This window comes from Anabrus simplex, chromosome 1 (genome assembly GCF_040414725.1).
Source record: "Anabrus simplex isolate iqAnaSimp1 chromosome 1, ASM4041472v1, whole genome shotgun sequence".
NCBI classification, from domain to species: Eukaryota; Metazoa; Arthropoda; class Insecta; order Orthoptera; family Tettigoniidae; genus Anabrus; species Anabrus simplex.
Genome location: NC_090265.1, coordinates 1,158,042,184 through 1,158,062,129, shown reverse-complemented (window position 1 = coordinate 1,158,062,129; position 19,946 = coordinate 1,158,042,184). Strand labels below are relative to the sequence as shown.

The following is a 19,946-nucleotide window of genomic DNA, read 5'->3' as shown; positions in this document are numbered from 1 at the left end:
AATTCTGTAGTCTCCTGACCAAAAATTCTGTTCTTCCTGCCAATGTACTTCACTTATACCAACTACATCTAACTTTAGTCTATCCATCTCCCTTTTCAGATTCTCTAACCTAGCACAACGGTTCAAACTTCTAACATTCCATGCTCCGACTTGCAGAAATGTCAGTATCCATCTTCCTGATGATTGCCCTTTCTCGTGTAGTCCCCACCCGGAGATCCGAATGGGGGTCTATTTTACCTCCACAATATTTTACCTGGAAGGAAGCCATCACCAGTACATCATTCATACAGAGAGAGCTGCATGTCCTCGGGAGTTAGTTATGGCTGTAGTTTCCTGTTGCTTTCAGCCGCGTAGAAGTGTCAACACAGCTAAACCATGTTGAGTATTATTACAAGGCCATATACATCAATCATCCAGACTGTTGCCCTTGCAGCTCCCAAAAGGCTGCTATTCCCCTTTCGATGAACCATTTGTTAGTCTGGTCTCTCAACAGATACCCATCTGATATCATTGCACCTGCAGCTTAGCTATCTGCTTCATTGGGACGTGCACGGTCACATGGTTTGCAGGGGAGGAAAATAGAACTTGCCTACCTCATAAAATACCAAATTAAGGGTATTTCTGTGCTGGTATAATTTATATGCCCATTATAGGCAACTGAATGTTAGAATTTTCTAAAAAGAAATGTAAATATTTTATTATTACTGCATATGAAACAATTAAAGACTGAATGTTACAAAGGCAAGATCACTGGAATATCACGCTCCTGCCCTCATAGGAGGGGACACTAAAATCACACCATCTCCACGAACAAATAACATTGGAATGTTCCTCTTGGTTGTTTTATACACTTCTTCATAAGTCTCTTCATCTATTTCAATTGTTGTCACAGTCTCCTCGGCTTCTCCCAACACCATGTTTAAATGCTGGTCATAAGCCTGAAAAGTAAGGAACACAACTTTAAATATGATTACATCCTTAAATTGTTAAATACATGTTATTTTAACCTTTAATTAACATAGCAAGTATTAAAGCCTTTGCATTATTGGGAGTAAATCACCTAACCAGCACATTAATGGTTCCAGAACTATCAGTTCAGTTGTGCTCTTACTGCCTATAAGTAAATTAGCAAAAACTTCCATGATAAGTTTAACCACGCTATGACATTGAATGTTATTTTGTGTAAGCTGACCCATCAAGTAGACAGAATGACACTTGATGTCCCTCACTGGGAAAGACGAAATCGATTTCTTGAAGAAAAAGGCTGTAGCAATGATGGGACTGAGCAAAGTGAAGAAAGGAAAACGAGGAAGGGATACATATTATATTGGAGCCACGGCAAAGAGGCAAGAAATAGAGTGGGAAGAGGGACTCTTGAATAATATGTGGAAATTGCAGAAGCGATAGGATAATCAAAGTTCGTATGAGAATGAAAAATGTAATGACGGACTTTATACAAGTGTACACACTCCAGACCAGAAATAGAAGGGGATATTGAGGTATTCCTGAAGAAACAGGAAAGAGAAATTACAGATGTTGAAGTGATAGTAATGGGTGATAAATGTGCAAGTGGGAATAGAAAGACTAGGGAAGGAAAAAGTAACTGGAGCTTATGTATAAAGAAAAATTGATAGATTTTTGTGAAAGATGTGGTTTGATTCTAGGCAATACATGGTTTAGAAAGAAAAACAGTAGGACATTACAAGTTATGGTTGGGGTGGAGAGGAGGGCACAGCCAGTAATTATTTTTTGGTTGAAAAAGAAAATTTCAGACAATTATTGGACATAACAGCTCTTCCAGGAGAAGCTCTTGATGGAGACCATCATCAGCAGCAAGGATGAAAATGGAAAAAAAAATGAAAAGAATAAAGGAGACAAGATATAAGAAATTAAAAGATTAAAGGAGCAATTTCACGAGATCCTGGAACATAATATTCCAGTCACAGAATTGGGATGTAAGAGAAACGATGCATGTTTAAAAGAGCATTTGTAGGTTGTGCCGATAAGATCTGATCTGTAAGAGTGAAAGAAAAGGAAACGCCATGGTGGAATGCGAAGGTGAAGGAAACATCGGGAGAAAAGAAAGCATGGCAAGAAGAGAACAGAGAAAAAAAAAAAAAAAAGCAAAAGGAAATACAGTAGTCTCACTTTTGTCTGACACATATGGGACAAGGCCTAGCTGGATTACTGGATTATAGAGATCTATCGGATTACTGGACATTCAGTGAAAAAAAAAACAAGAAAACAGAGTTATTTAAATGAAAGCATTTAATTTATTGAAAAAATCTACTGTGTACAGCTAAGAGCTCATATTAAATGAAAAGCAACACTGTATTTATAAAGACACATTACATGAAAAAGACATTTTATTCAATGACCAGAAATCAATAACCATCATTAAAGAACTTTTACATTAGTGCCTTTCAATGAATGATGCTTTGCTCTATGCTTATTACACAACGTACAAATACAGTAAAAAGTGCAATAATTCTACTGCACAATCTACGCAACAAACAACTAGTGACTGACTGATGTTCACTCAGTCTCTCTCTCTCTATCTCTCCCCACTGACAACGATAATCTATTTTTCTGGGACTTGTGACGACAATATGGACAGTCCAAGTTCTGCAGTAAAAAAATTAAATTCAAGGACAAGACAACATGTGAATACAAAAATCTGAATTTTTATGGAATTATACTAATAAGTAGCGGGCAATGATGATTGAAACTTGTATGTCAACAAAAATCATATCAGGGAAAATTATGGTTAAAATAAGAAATACAATTTTAGTAATTTGTTCAATGGCCATTAGGGTCCTAAGTACAAGCGTATAAAACTGGTGGCACAGTTATCTGTCCCTGCATCATGTTCTGCGGAAGGTTAGCTTCCAGGCACTTGCCTGTGGCTCAAATTCGCGAGTCTGAAACCACCAAACTTCTTCAATGTTCTTTATTTGCTACTCATCTATATATATAAAATAACTTGTCCTGATTGACTGACTGATTCATCATCGCCGAGCCAAAACTACTGGACATAAAGAAATGAAATTTTGGGGATATATTCATATTAAGATGTAGGTGCTCGCTAAGAGAGGATTTTTGGATATTCCGTCGCTAAGAGGGTAAAAGGGTGAATAATGGGTTGAATGCCCTTAATGAGGATACACATATCTCAGAAACTGAAGATATTACAGAACTGAAAATGTGTATATTTGATCTCATTTAAAAATAAAGAAACATGTATTTTTTTTGGAAAATCCAATTAATGGCAGTTAAGCAGGGGTGACAAATTGGGGTGAATTTTTTGAAAGACTATATCTACAGAATATAAAAAAGAATAAAAAATGCTACAGACGTAAAAAGTGGGTATTTGGAATCTCCTGTAAATGTAAATATAGGTGATTTGTTTTTGGAAACTCCACTTAAGGGGAACTGAAAAGGGGTGAATTTTTAAAATGAAAATTTCTACAGTATATCTCAAAAACTTAACAAGTTACAGAAGTGAAAAATGGTATTTTTATCTCTATTAAAAATAAAGAAACGGGTATTTTTAGTTTTCGGAAATACTACTTGGGTGGAGTGGGGGGGAGTAAAAGTGCACGGAAAATGGTGTTGAATTCTTTTAATTAGGCAACTGATATCTCAAAAATGAAGATGTTACAGACGTGAAATTTGATATTTGGAATCTGCTTTAAAAGTAAAGAAACACATATTCTCGGAAAATCCAATGAAAGGGGGCGGGGGTGAAAGAATTGAAAAATTGACTTAATTGTATGAGAATACATACATCTAATTAAAACTAAAGTTGTTAGGCTACAGACGTGAAAACTGGTATTTGGATCTCCTTTAAAAGCAAAGAAAAACGCGTTTGGGGAGGGAGGGGAATCATCTTGGGGGGCGGGAGTGAAAAGGAGTTGAATTCCTTTCATGAGGACACATAAATCAAAAACTGAAGAAGGTACAGTCGTGATAATTGGAATTTAGAAGATCCTTTACTATTAAAGAAACAAGTAATTTTTTGCTGGAAAATACACTTAGGCGTGTGAAAGGAAGTGAAAAATGTGAATTATTTTTATGGGGATAATTATACATCAAAATTGAAGGTAATAGACGTGAACATTTAATTTTTTTTGGGGGGGGGGGGGGGGTGGAAATAAACTTAACAGCGGTGGGGTGTAAAAGGAGGTGAGACCAATTGATTTTACTGTTCATAATGTACTTATAAGGAGCCTCCGTTGCTCAGGTGGCAGCGCGCTGGCTTCTCACAGCTGGGTTCCGTGGTTCAAATCCCGGTCACTCCATGTGACATTCGTGCTGGACAAAATGGAGGCAGGACAGGTTTTTCTCCGGATACTCCGGTTTCCCCTGTCATCATTCATTCCAGCAACACTGTCCAATATTTCATTTCATTTGTCATTCATCGATCATTGCCCCAGAGGAGTGCTTCGGCAGCCGGCACAATTCCTATTGTCGCCGCTAGATGGGGCTTTATTCATTCCATTTCCTGACCCTATCGAATGACTGGAAACAGGCTGTAGATATTCGATGTACTTACTCTGATCATAAACCGATCATTTTTAATCTTTCCTGGGTTCGTTTTCAAGTCATCTTTTCCTTCGGAGAACGTTCTTAGATTACAGTAGTTTCTCCTGGCATATAAATAAAAAATTTAAACACATTTGAAATAAACGATAAGAATGAGATTGACCGTCAAATTGTTCACCTCTATAATAAGGTCAATAATGCACGATGTGTGTCGTTCGTATCGCCAGAAATCCTGCACACTTGCCTACGCGCGACAATGGTGCTGGTCACATTATCAACAATGACAATGGCAGCAGATGTAATTTACCGCCAAGTAGCGGTCTTGCATCTTGCTGTGGGGTCCACAACATCTAATAATAATAATAATAATAATAATAATAATAATAATAATAATAATAATAATAATAATAATAATATTCTGGACCGTTGTCAAATATGCGAACCGCGCTGGAAACGGGTCCTGGATGGGTAATGACTAAGAATGCAGTCCGGTCGTGGGTTCAGTACCACCAAGGCACCCAAGACGACACCACGCCGAATCTCCTGAAGGATTTGATCCATATTAAAAATGCTTATATGAAAAGATGGCAAAGATTTAAGGACCCAACTGACCGGGTTGGAATACCTGGACCCAGCCCGGGAAGTAAAAAACCGATTGCTGGAAAGAAAGATTGAAAAATGGGAGGAAACTTGCCGTGATCTATTAGAAAACGAGTCACATCGTGAATTTTGGCGGATTCTCACAGAAAACGAGTCAGATCGCGAATTTCGGCAGATTATATATCTAAAACAATAAGCATTCAATTACGAATTTCAGTATAATACCGTAGCGAAGCACAGGTATCTTGCTAGTATATATATATATGTATAGTGTCTGTACACTGCTCAGAATTTAAAAAAGAATGTTATTTCAGTATCGGTCGTCTTCACAATAATATGGAAATGCACTTTTTAATTTTCTGTGCACGTGCATCGCGAGAAAACGGCTGAAGAGAATTTAATGAAAATCAGTACGTAAAGTCGGGGAATGAAGTTCTACAATCTAGGCAGTAAATCATTGTATTCATGCTGAGTGAAATGGTAGTTTAGGGGAAAGCCTAAAATTTAATTCTCAAGTATCTGTTATTAGTGGTCCTATCGATAAATACTATGCAACCGAAGTTATATAGAATTAAATTTCCGATCATTTATGTCATAAATTTTTACAGTGCCGGCTATGATAACAGAGATACTCATGAAGTTCAATTTTTGTTCCTAAGTCCATAACAATGCCGTACCACGAGAAAATGGATGAACGGAATTTAATGAAAATCAGTTTGCGAAGTCAATAAGGTACTACAGTCTAAGCTATAAATAATTCTATTCACGCTGGATGAGATGGTAGCTAAGGGGAAGGCATCTCAAATTTAATTTTTAAATACCTATATTACTGGTCCTATCAAAAAGTACTACATTACTGAGAGATTTAGAGAATACAATTTCCGATCATTTAAGTCTTATACAGTTTAAGCGTACCGACTATGATAAGAGAATTCATGAATTTAGACTTTCGTTGCTCAGCAGTAATGGCGATTAGATGGGGGTGCAGTTGCTCCCCCCCCCCCCGGTCCACAGGTGGTGAAAGCATTACATTTTATTCCATTTTAGCTGGTTGAAACTAGGAATTGTAGGAATTATTAAAACAAGCAATTTGCACAAGCCCTGTTGTCTTATCAGCTTCCTTCCTTTATTTTCTTCCATTATTATCAAAATTATTAGCAGAAATATGCACAAAATATTGTTCATCGCGGTAAACTGATTTGTATAGTGCCATAGCAAGTAGTGGAGACTTTGCATGTGCTATGAGAAAGGTTAGCAGAGGTATATCTTTTGCCAAGGTCATGGACACTGAGGTACGCATTTGTCAGTCTCTTTAGTGTCTGCCAGTTTCTTAGCATGTAGTCAAATATTACATGTTTAATTGTATAATCATGCCGTACTTCCGTTTAATCATAATACATGTGTAATATAGTTTCTTTGGTGCAAGTTTTATATTACGGCATTGAATTAAAATATCAAAAAAATTACACAGTTCCAAAAAATTAGGGGAACATGTTTTGTAATGTGTGGTACGTGAACGTTAATTTGGTAGATGGAGTTCCAATGGTCGTACAGCATACCTTGAGACCTTATCTACTCAGGGTATATAAAATTGAAGTTATACTCCATCTGTAGGCGTAGCCATGCATTAAACTGTCAGATGACCCCTCAAACAAAGTGAATTGCAGTGCGTCCATGTGTCGTCGTGAGATACACCGACTACTGCGGTTATCTGAGCACGGTGTACGTAAACCAGCACATCCCATGAGACTTCTTAACGAGGTTCATGTCTCAATGACCATCACTGTGATCCAGGAAGGATGGACTTTTCGTCGTGTTGCTGTGGATCTCAATGTCTCTCCGTCAGTTGTTCAACACTTGTGGAATCGCTACAATGAGACAGGCCAGTTCACAAGGAGGGTTGGACAAGATCGTGGACTCATGACAACCCAGGATGACCGATATCTGACCATCTGTGCGTGTGGCATCGTTCAGCAACTGCCAGAGAACCGCAACAAGACCTCAGGAGGGTCACTGGAGTCACTGTGTCTGACCAGACAGTAAGGAATAGGTAAGAGAAGTGTCCTTACGAACCAGACAGCCTGTTCAAGTGCCTCGTTTAATGCAGCAACATCGCGCAGCTCACCTTCTGTTTGCTCGCACCCACGTCAACTGGCAACTTCACCAATGGAGACCTGTGTTGTTCACAGACTAGTCCAAATGTCCCCTGACACAGTGTGATGGACGTCAACATGTATGGAGACGCCGGGATGAGCAGTATATGCCAAATGTTGTTCAGGAAGGCAACCGATTCGGACAAGGTTCTGTGATGGTGTGTGTTGGCATCAGTATTGATGGTCGTATGGATCGTGTCGCCGTCCATGGTTATCTTACCGCTGTGGGGTACATCGAGCAGATACTGCTACAGCATGTGTTGGTTGCTGCAAACGGTGTTGGCCCTGAATTCGTACTCGTGCACGACAATGCCAGGGCTCATGTAGCGTGCCTCACCAGAGCTGTCTTGCAAGAACTGGACATTCAAGAGATGGAACCTTTATCCCATTGAGCATGTGTGGGATAGGCTTGACAAAAGTGTTCGTGGGCATCCTATTCCTCCACAGACTCTCCAAGACCTCGAACAGTCTCTCGCTGAAGAATGGGACCTGATACCGGATCATGACCTTTGTTGACTTATACGGAGCATGCCACGTAGGTGCCAAGCTGTGATAAATCCTTGTGGAGGACATACACCATACTGATGCTCTCCAACTGTGATAAAAATCTGCCCTGGAGGACTTATCACTTTGTTTTCGCCCCTATTTGGACATTTCCATTTGTGTTCTGAAAATGAATGCGAATTCATCGAAGTTCTCAAGTATACTTCAATGGTAAGGAATAAATGTTTAGTTGGTAATATACCTGGGTATGAGGTATTGTTCTGTGGAGCATGGCATACGTTCAAAAACATGTTACCCTAATTTTTTTGAACTGTGTATTATACCTCACCTAATTTGGTAGACTGTCAATTTCGCTCGGAGAACATTAAAAAGCTTACCACTTCTAACCTTTTTTTTTTTTTTTTTTTTCAGTTTTGATATATATATACTCCCCACCACCACCACCATATCCAACAAACCCGTAAATTTTGTTGTCTGTACTTTATTGCCCCCCTCCCCCCACTTCTAATTCCCAATGGCCGCTGTTGCTCAGTCTATATCAATGCTGTACATTGCTAACCTGGAAATACTGCTCAATCCTGTTATCTGGCGATGGTTTTTGTCATGATTGTCTTAAGGAGTGGTCTTCTGTCAATATCAACAAGGAAAATTGTGAAGATAATTATTTTTAAAATGCGAAAAAATCATAAAGGTACGATTACTTGAAGAATAAGACAAGAGGGATTCATGAAAGGAGGCAGGACTCACTTTATATTAGATGGCCTAATATCACAGAGTCTGAAGAAAACTAAATGTGAAGCTCTACAAAATTGAAAGCTCATACAAATGATCAACAATAACATTACATTGACTACTGTTGTAACATCTTTTACATCTTCTGCTGCCACTCATCTCAGATAGATGGGATTACTGCTGCATCCCGAGTAAATCAGCATGCCTGAAAGTTGGTGGAAAGTAGCTGGGGAGTTTTATAACTTTGCACATGCTATATCACTGTCCCCTCAACAACTGGTACTACAGCTAGCTACAGCAAGGAAAATACAGTAGTAAAGATGACTAATGAAATGAGAAAATGTCGTGAAGGAACGTAATGAAAGGAGGAAGAAGGACTCCCTTTACATTGGATGCCCTAATATCACAGTCAAAAGAAAACTAGATGTGAAGGTCTACAATATCGGAACCCAATTCTTGGCTTTCTTTTATACCGGAAGGAAGGAATCAAATCAAGATCAGCAATAATACAAAACAATATTGAATTGCAAAGGGCCACAGAGAACAAGGAAGCGAGTATGTCACCACTAGCTGCTGACAGGGAGAGGCATGTCCACTTATGCGCCTCAGAATCTGGGAAACAACATGACAGGAGGACAAAAAATATAATCATGCACATGCTAAGTAATTATCCCATCAACGACTAATACTTCAGCTAGTATTATATTATTTTTGGCAGCAGAAGTTACACAATGATTCAAATACATCACTTTTTCACTATAGCTATTAGGGTATGAATGGATGAAGTGTTTAGGATGGTACATGTCATGAAAGAAAAGTTTCCATAGTTACATTTCTTCGATCCAAAGTCCATAGGAAAATACACCTGATTGATGTTCATGAACACTGTTCATTCGGGAAATATCTTTTAAGTGAACCATGTATACCTTATCATGTCATGAAACATCTGTTGTCTATTGTCAATCTATTGTCCTTTTTACTAATCTGTTGTCCTTCTTGTAAAAAAATATGGGCCATTTTGTAGCTTGCTTATGAGGAGCTCTACTTGTCTAAAAAAAGTACACATTGCATGGTTGACAGAAAGGAGTGCACCTTGGTGGAATTATCTCCACTTGTATATTTGCCATTCACATTAATGAATTTCTCATTGAAAAGAGTACAATTTGTTTGTCTTCCCCAAGAATCGATGATAAAGGAATTAATTTTTCCCAATATAGGCCAACAAATTCACTAAGCTTTCTAAAAAGCTTGCAAAAATTGTGGAATTTAATTTGTCCAAATTTAGATCCTGTTACATATACATTCTTACATTTGTCCGATAATTGTGTCTTTCTTCTTTTAAGGTGTGGTCCAAAAGATCCTTTTGGTTATTGCAAACATAAAAACACAAGTGGTAATAGTCTGCCAGATGCTGTAATGTTATACATGGTGGTGTAACAAAGGGTAAATAATAATAATAATAATAATAATAATAATAATAATAATAATAATAATAATAATAATAATAATAATAGTAGTAGTAGTAGTAGTATGGCCTCAGCTACCCTGTGCAGACATTTCAATTTGATGCCATCTGGCTGTCTGCTCGTCAATTTTGAAGTTCCGTTTTACTCTAGGCCTACTAGATGGCAGACCGAGTAAACCAAAACTCTCTCGGGCGTCTATGGCTGAGATTTTTAACGAATTTTGTCGGGTAAATGACAAATGTGTCACCAGAGATCTTTTAGATGCCAACATCGTATGACATGGATGTCGAAAGGACTTTTTTCCACCCTTCAAAAATCTGACTACCTCTGCTGGGTTTTAACCCACTATCTTGGGATCCGGAGGCCGACACTCTACCACTGATCCACAGAGGCAGCTGTAACAATAAGTAATTTTACTGATGTCACCAATATAAACTTCAACAATCATATCCCTATATTCACAGCTTGTCTACTTTGAATTAATGACATGAAATAAATTATATTCTGGGATTTGTGTGAGGCGATACATTTCTGAAACCTTTCCACAGAATTGAAAGTCACCCGAAGAGAGGTGCTGTCTTTAAATTTTGCGATACTTTGCATTGATGTATTCTGTGGGTTTTCTTAAATGATTTCAGCCACCCATTTGATGCTACAAAAGTTCAGATGAAGAAAACCGTGAAGCTGCTGCTAAAACACACTATTGGAGAAGTGTACGTGCGACTGGCATTTTATGTTTTCTTGCTTCCGCAAATCTTTTGAATGCCCATTTATTAATGATGTCCAGTTTGTCTAGTCATGTCCCACATTTAATATTTTCCCATACCTTTAATTGTTCCATTCATTTCAGAAAGCTCCCACCATAAAACTGTAATGTTTCTTTACTTCAATAAGGATACTGTTTTGCAAGGTTTACTTCTTTTTCTTTTGCATTTAAAGGCACCCTATCACATTTTCTGCCTTTAGGTGACTGCTTATACAGGGTGTAACAATAAGGTATGGCCAAACTTTCAGGATACATTGCTCACATTTACAAAAAGAAAATATGTTATATGGACATGGGTCCAGAAATGTTCTATTTCCATGTTAGGAATCATTTTCTACAACCCTGCATAATACATTAATCAAGGGAAACACACAAGAACAGAATTTAGCACCACATGAAACTCTTTCATACATGAAATATTCAAAATGCCCTTCAGTAGCATTGATATATACACCAACCAGCTGTAGTACTCGGTGGTGTAATAGGTAAGCCCACCATCAACTTTACAAGCCTTTAGTTAGAACCTAGTGGCCACTAGAACAAAATATTAAAAGCGTATTCTTATTTTAGCTATACTTTCCCCTGATATTAATTTTGTTGACATCTTAAGTGTCAAACGTCATGCCCACGTCTTTTAAATTAAATAGGAGAATCAGTTTAAATTTATTTACATGGCTGTCCAACCAGAACACAGTATTTGAATTTTTTGCTATTTGCTTTACGTCGCATCGACACAGATAGGTCTTATGGCGACGATGGGATAGGAAAAGGCTAGGACTAGGAAGGAAGCAGCCATGGCCTTAATTAAGGTACAGCCCCAGCATTCGCCTGGTGTGAAAATGGGAAACCACGGAAAACCATCTTCAGAGCTGCCGACAGTGGGATTCGAACCCACTATCTCCCAGATGCAAACTCACAGCTGCGCACACATACTCAGAACCGAGTTTAACAGAAGATGGGTTCCTCTTCTGAAAGTACAGACTCAACCTGTTAACAAATAAATTATTTTCATGGCAAATAGCAACAGCCTACAAGTGGAACAACACCTGCAACACAAGCTGCTAGAAATGCTTACTATAAAACTGTATAACAATGGAATTTCTAAGCATATTTACCAAGGTACATCTAAAAGACCCCTTTACGTTAAAAATCTGAATCATATTCTCAGAGTCAAATACTAAAATAGAAATTTATCTTGGAAGAAACAAAAAGGGGGTACTTTCAAACTTGGATAGGAATGAACTTGCAGCCTTTTTTGGGCTTATGTTGTTTTCTCCTGTGTCAAAATATCGAGAAGAATGTGAACTTCAAGCACATGAAGAAATTGGGTGAAAATTTTTAAAAAAATATTTACTGACTACTTTGTGTCCAACCCATGCCCCGTTTCTCTATAGAATCGGGTATAAAGCGAGATGAATTTCCGTAGCAAGTTTCTGCAAATGGATGCCCTTCCTGACAGCATCAGAAGAGTTAATGATGTATGATAGTAGGAAAGCAGAGGCACAAAGCCTCCTCCTGTCAAATAACACAAAAGGATCTGCTCAAGGCTTAATGTCCCCAGCCGATGGACGATTCACCAACAATAGTGCCATGTGAATTCGCTTCATACAAACACTGCAGAGAGGTCTGTAATTTAATCCAGGCTTTTAGCACACAACCTAGTGATTAAAAATTGTATACCACCACCTCTCCTACCCTGCCAGCCAACATTCTGATAGTGAAATTTTTGCAGCCAATGGGACTTGAAACAGCTAACCACAGTGTCACAAACCTATAGACTTGACACCTTAACGATCATGGCCACCAGGCGGACTAAAATATTTCAAGACAATGAAAAACAAAACCACTATTTACCAAAACTGCAGGTTTTACCTATTTTTCAATATATACCCAACTGCGAGTTGAATACACCTCTTTCATACAAATCTGTTCCCTGCAAATACAGTCACCTATGCACGACCAATTTCAATTCATCTGAATGAAGCCTTAACCTACAAATTTCTGCAATGATCCAAAGAGATGAAAGACAGATGATGCAAGGTCTGGCTGTATGGCAGATGATCAAGTATCTCCCAGCCATACTTTTCAATTTTTGCTATTTTATCCACCATACTGTCCAGACCTTGCAAATCTAACTTTCACTTCCATTCAGGATGTTTTTAAATTTAATCCAGGCAAATATCAAATCCACTAACATTATACCTTTGAAACTGAAAGAAGTATCTAGGACTGCTCGATGTAGTTAGTGTTATGCCACTAAAGTAGTTAAAGGTTAAAATTCTATGGCAATGAAATTGCGTAGTTCACAAAGTCTTTAAGAGTTTATTAGCACTTTTTTGGTGAAACTACAAAATCTGGGAGATTAAAGGGGCCAACATAATTCAAAACATAAATCTACACAAAGTTCGCATCTATTATGCAGCAATTATATATCACAAATCAAAATACAAATTCATCACTTTTTTAGGGAAGGTTACAATGCAATCATAGAATACGAGTCAATTAACAGAATGCATGCAATAGGAACTGTATTCCCATAAAGTGGTTGTAAAGTAAACTATCAACAGTTGGTAGGACTTGCCCCTTAGAAGAGGGGAGGGCGCGCTGTAAGATACTTCCCGCCGTTTCGTCAATAACACTCACGATGCTGGAGCAACAGGTGCACCCCTCCACTGCGCAACACATAATTATAAAATTTCTAGCTAGAAAAGGAGTTACAGCGGCAGAAATTTGCTAGATTGACTGCATAGTTCTGTAATCAAACATTGTCAGGGATGCGTGTGTTTGCCTGGCATAAAAAGTTCTAGGAAGAACGAGAACATGTGGAAAATCAACAACACGATCGCCATCCTCGGACCAGCATTACAGACGAAAACATTCGTGCGATTAAAGACATTACTGACGACGATCGACGGGCGACAGTATCAGAAATTGCAGAACAAGTCTGAATCAGTTATGGGAGTTGTCAAGCAATCATCACAAACGACCTACAGTTCCATAAATTATGTTCCACACCCGGGTGACTGGAGTGGGACATTGATGATGATGATCCAAATGGGTCCCTCGCCTTTTGACCGAAAATCTGAAGTTGGACATTTGGAGGTCTATCAGAGGCTATTTGACAGGTCATCCTCCTCCATGACAATGCGTGGCTCCATACTGCAGCTCTGTCTCCAAGCTACAGGAAGTGCACTGGACTACACATGATCATCCTCCTTAGAGTCCGGACTTAACACCCTGCGATTTCCATTTGTTCGGACCGCTTAAAGAAACTCTAGGAGGGCAACGATTTGAAGATGACAAGAGTGTGGAAGACTTTGTGCACAACTAGCTGGTGACACGACCCTGTTCTTTTTACGATGAGGGCATCAAAAAGCTGCCCATACGCTGGGACAAATGCTTTTCTAAAGCAGGAAACTATGTGGAAAAATAAATTGTAATCCCCTTGTGTTTTTCAATAAATGAATTTTAATAAAAAATAAAATCCTGTTTATATTTGATCCCCCTCGTACTGTACTCATACCTGCCAACTTTACAAAACCAAAAATCAAGAGATTTTGATATGAAAATCAGGAAAAATCAGGAGATATAATTGGTCAAATCAGCTTATTATACATGTCTTGCGCAATACAGTACTATGATATATTTATAACACTTATTACCTGAAAGCCCGACTGTTGCTATACGAGGCTACAAGCCTAAAAATTACACATCTCTATTCCCTATTCCTCTATGTGAGATGATCAGTCTCTGATAAGCGTACTGAAAATAGTATGAAGTCAAGCTTCAAATGTGTGAATCAGTCATGCACTTAGATGCTATTACTTAGCAAATGCATAGATTAATATATTGCATATTGCAAAGCGCAATGCTATTTGGATCAAATACCTAGCTGATGTACCCGTGCTTCGCTACGGAATTCTCAGAAAGACTGTCCTTATAGTTTTCCCAACTGAAATCAACATAGGTCATTACAATGACGTCAGTATGAATGTCGCAATTAAAAGCGATGTTGTCATATGAAATATTCGTTAAAATGAAAAACAGCACACTTCTCACTTTTAGCGAAAAGTACTACAGTGTCGATCTAACAGTTCAAAGTTTCAGAACTAGAATGACCAGGCTCCAGACAGCTGCAAACACTCCTGTGTAATTATTCCGTTTAAGTGGGCACACTGCTCATTCCAATCACTGCCTCAGAGTAGTAGGGATTGAATACCTGGAATACTATGATGATCCAACGTGTTACGTACCAGAGTTTCAGAAAATTTATGAACCAGAGGAATGGCATGCTAAAGAAGAGAGATCTAACTCCCCAGCTACTTCCCGCCAATATGCAGGCAGGCTGTTATATTCAATACGCAGCAGTAATCCCATCTATCGGAGATAAACGGCAGAAGAATACAAAAAGCACATCACAACAAACAATGATCAATGTAATGTTATTGTTGATCAATTTTATGAGCTTTCTATATTGGAGGCCTTCACATTTAGTTTTCTTCCGACTCTGTGGTATTACAGCACCTAATGTAAACTGAGTCGTCTTTTCTTACATGACTCCCTCTTGTGTTATTATTCAAGCAATCGTACCGTCGTGACTTTCTCCTTCTTACAATAATCTTCAAAATTTAATCACCAACACCACCAATATTATTATAGTCTGTACAGTAAAACTGAAGACATAATCAGAAATTGTATTCTCTATAACTTTTGTTATGTAGTACTTTTCAATATGACCAGTAAGACAGGTAACTAAAAATTACATTTTTGGCACCTTCCCCTAAACTAACATTTCAAACAGGGTGAATAAAATTATTTATAGCATAGACTGCAGTTCCTTATTTTCCGACTTTACATAAAATTCTGTTCACTCAATTTATCATACCTTGGCGCTGATATGGAGTTAGCAACAAAAATCGAAATACATTAACATCTCTGTTATCATAGCCGGTACGGTAAAAATGCATGACAAATGATAGGAAATTTATTAATATTTAACTTTAGTTATGTAGTATTTATCAATAGGGCCAATAGTAACAAAAATTTGAGAATTAAATTTTCGGCCTTCCCCTAAACCACCATTTCACTCAGCGTGAATAAAATTATTTATACCGGGCGAGTTGGCCGTGCACGTAGAGGCGCGCGGCTGTGAGCTTGCATCCGGGAGATAGTAGGTTCGAATCCCACTATCGGCAGCCCCGAAAATGGTTTTCCGTGGTTTCCCATTTTCACACCAGGCAAATGCTGGGGCTGTACCTTAATTAAGGCCACGGCCGCTTCCTTCCAATTCCTAGGCCTTTCCTATCCCATCGTCGCCATAAGACCTATCTGTGTCGGCGCGACGTAAAGCCCCTAGCAAAAAAAAAAAAAAAAAATTATTTATGGCCTAGGTTGCAGTGACTTATTCCCCGACGTTATATACCGATTTTCATTAAATTCTCTTCAGCCGTTTTCTCGTGATGAGCGTGCGTACATACATAAATTACGGAAAATTAAAATGTGCATTTCCCCTTGTTACTGTGGTCATGACCAGTCCGGAAATATCATTCTTTATAAATTCTGTACGGACAAAACTCTTATTTTATTTATATTGAGATAAATTAAAATTAGAATTATCTCCAAATGGTTCCTACAATCTCTAGAAAAGTCACTAGTCGTTATCATTGAAACTGTCACTAAATTACTAAGAAAAACTCCATATCTAGCGACTAGACTTTAGAAGTGACCAAACAGAATGGAATCGACTAGACTGATGTGAACGAACAGGAATATAGCACGCGAGAACGAGAGATATGCGTGTCGCGATATAAAGGTTTCAATAAACATCGCACATTCGCGCACATTTCTCGCATTTCTCGATATTTCGTTTGAAAGCGGCCAATGAGCGAAGGACTTCCGGTCACTGGCGCAAAAAAGTTGAAATGGCGGAATTTGAAAACAAATGTTTGAAGTTCACAAAAAATTCTAAAATTGAGAGAATTAATAGAATAATCGGGATGCGGGAGAAACTGTCGAAAATCGGGAGTCCCCCGCCTCAATCGGGAAAGTTGGCAGGTATGTGTACCATATCAAGCCTTTATTGCAGGATTATAGACAATTGCAGATACACTTTGTAAGGTGTTAAGACAACCTGTAGCATGGAGATAGGTGGTGATGTAGTCAGGCATTGAGATGAACATATGTTCTCCTGAGGAAAATCGTGCCACAGCTGGCGTAACTGACCCCACCATCTGCTGTCATCGCTCACTTTCAAAAGATGTTAAAATCAACAGCTATCTTGATCAATCTGACAAGTGCATACGATACTGTATTGCGAAGAGGATTAATTCTGAAAGTGCTAGAAGTAAGTCCCTGTTTGGAAATGGCAAATATAATCTCCAACATGCTTTGTGAAAGAGAGTTTGTAATATTCCTAAGTGAATCTAAAAATCATAAAAGAAAACCAAATAATGGTCTACCTCAGGGATATGTAATGGGCCCAGTTCTCTTCAACATCCACATTCATGACTTGCTGCCAACCTTAGCTACCAAATTCATTTATGCTGATGACATTGCACTGGTAGCTCAAAGCAGAAATTGAGGACTGAGAAGGCATTCTTTCAGCAGAATTGGTCAAAATGGCAACATTCTTCGAGTCTTGGCGACTGATCCCAAGCACTTCTAAGATTTCATGTTTCCATCTCTCCAACCGCCTTGCAAACTATGAGCCAACTGTCCCTATTCGGTGGTGAAAAATTAAGGTACGACCAGTTTCCAAATTATCTAAGAGTAACCTTGGACAGCACTCTGTGCTACAAAGAGCATCTCAGCAAGCTCTCTCATAAAATCGCTACAAGAAATGTCATCCTTAACAAGTTTTGTGGCAGTTCCCGGGGAGCCTCAACTAACTGCTTACAATTAACAGATATCAGTATTGTCTACTCTACAGCAGAACACTGCGCTCTGGTGGATAGAAAGGGCACAAGTACATAAAGTACATAACAAGCGTTGCATAACTGGTACCGTGAAGACAACACACACACACACACCCCCCCCGCCATTGGTTGCCTGAACTGTCATATCTCACCATCCCATCTGAGGAGAAAGGAAGCTCTGCCGAAAGAAGCATAGATGATATGGGTATCTCCCTCAATACCAATTCACCAGGAATCTTGTTACCCACTGCCACAGCAACTTTAATCTAGGAGATCGGCAAGTGTACTGGCCGGTCAACTCTAGACGGATCATTTCAACCTAAATCAGTGTTGGCAGGATGAGTGGTCAAATGCAACATCTGAAACTAGAGTTCACGAGTTAAACCCAAGAAAGAAAATGGAGGATTTCAACCTACCAAGAAAATGATTGTTATCACCTCAACAAATAGAGAACCAGGCATGCTCGCTGCTAATACTTGTTCATAAGTGGGGGTGGAGGATGAAATGAGGAGCAACCATGGACCATGTAATCCAGCAAAACACACTACATTCCCACTATGGAAGCCCCAATGACCTGTTTCATTTCACAGAAGGTGGTGCTGAGTGGTTGCAAAAATTTGGACTTTTGAACTTGTTCAATAGTTATAATCACTGTGCAATTAAATAACCGCTCGCCTTCTCATTGGGCCACAGGTCTGGAGACCTTGTTTAACAAGGAAGCATGCTGACATCAAGAAGGCCACCCAGAGATATCCGTGCTATGTGAAACTGGGCATTATTTCCCTTGAAAATGGTGTTCTCAGGCTGCATCAGGAAGTGAAGCATGCACAAATACCAAATTTCTTGTTCATATCACCATACCATCAGAGTTTCTTCAATCACCACCAGTGGGAAGGAGGAATCATAGGATATGGCATCCCACACCACAACACCTCCCAGGAAGTTTGTCACTCTACAATGAAGTGTACACCACTGTGCTGGCCAAGATCTCTGCAGTCTAAAATTCGGCACTTGTCTGTATCCAGACAAAACTGTGATTCATCACTGAACACCACTCGCTGCCAATCAACAAGATGCTTGTTCCTAGCAGAAGTTCAAACATGTTCAGCAATACTCAGGTCATAATAGTAGACGTCTTAAAGAGATGCTAGAGCGACAGATCCTGCTCTGCTAGCCACATGGATATAATGCTGGTGGACACAGGCATATCTCCAACTGCTGTGACGTCTCTGAATGGTGTGCAGCAATCCCCATGGAGTGCTTACAGCCTGTTGCATGATGAAACGACCCTCCCTGCTGGTAGTCCAATAGGGTCAACCAGAGCCTTCTCAACATGTGTGTGTAACCTCGTGTATACAAAACATCCAACACCGCCGATGCAATGTAATCAGAACTGTTCAAGTCACGAGCAACGTACCAAACCATCCAAACAGTCTCCCTGTTTCAGACAATTTGTCCTCTCTCAAATTCGAGCTGGTCAAGTCAAAGGCTTGTCGAGTGTGCCATTGGGGCATGCTGTGTGTTCACTCACCATCGATCTGAGTCTCATGCTACCGTTCAAGCATTATTTGGAGTCTTGAATCAATGAATGAAGGAGGGAAATGTATGCTCCTATGTTCCAGAAAGTAAAATTTTGGGCACTTCCCACCACTACACAGGTTTGAATGCAAGGCAAAGCACTGAGGCCACCTATCACAGTTCCGTATCCTGTGTGATGACACGAATGGCGGCCTCAAGGCCATGCCTTGCATTCAGATCAATGTAGCAGCAAGAAGCACTCAAAGTAATACCTTCTGAACTACAGTGGCACTTCTGCACAAGCACTTTTTAACACCCATCAAGAACACTTTATATTAATCGGCACTGGTCAAGAAGTCGGGGACTGGAAAAAATAATAATGCATTGAAAATTACTCGTGTGTTCAGCACTCCATTTTGAATATCTTTATGTCCCAAAATGTAGCATTTTAGTGATTTTTTGGGGTAATAATTACTGATATGAAGAAGGATATATTTATAGTAGCCATCTTTGTTTCCAGAGGTGTTATGGGATAGACTGGTCACTTTGACTTTACTGCAAAGCATGGAAATTACAGTAGGTGAGAAAAGCATGGATGTTACAAGTTTTGTTTAAGTTATTGATATAAGGCACTATATTTTCGTACGTTACGGTATGGTGTTGATAAGAACAATGATCTGGAGACAAGCAAGGGGGACCTACGCCCCCAGGTTATAGCTGCAAAGCGGCTTTAGGCCTCTAGTTTGCA

General features: G+C 39.1%; 1 protein-coding gene across 1 annotated transcript in view; it reads right to left on the bottom strand.

The window, feature by feature from the left end:
- Nucleotides 1-679: 679 nt before the first annotated feature.
- The window catches only part of LSm3 (U6 snRNA-associated Sm-like protein LSm3), a 34,306-nt gene continuing 15,039 nt past the window's right edge, over nucleotides 680-19,946 (bottom strand). Inside the window, exon 3 of the mRNA XM_067150815.2 lies at nucleotides 680-938. Coding sequence (XP_067006916.2) covers nucleotides 759-938 — 180 coding nt within the window. The 3' untranslated portion in view covers nucleotides 680-758. The remainder of the gene's footprint in view (nucleotides 939-19,946) is intronic.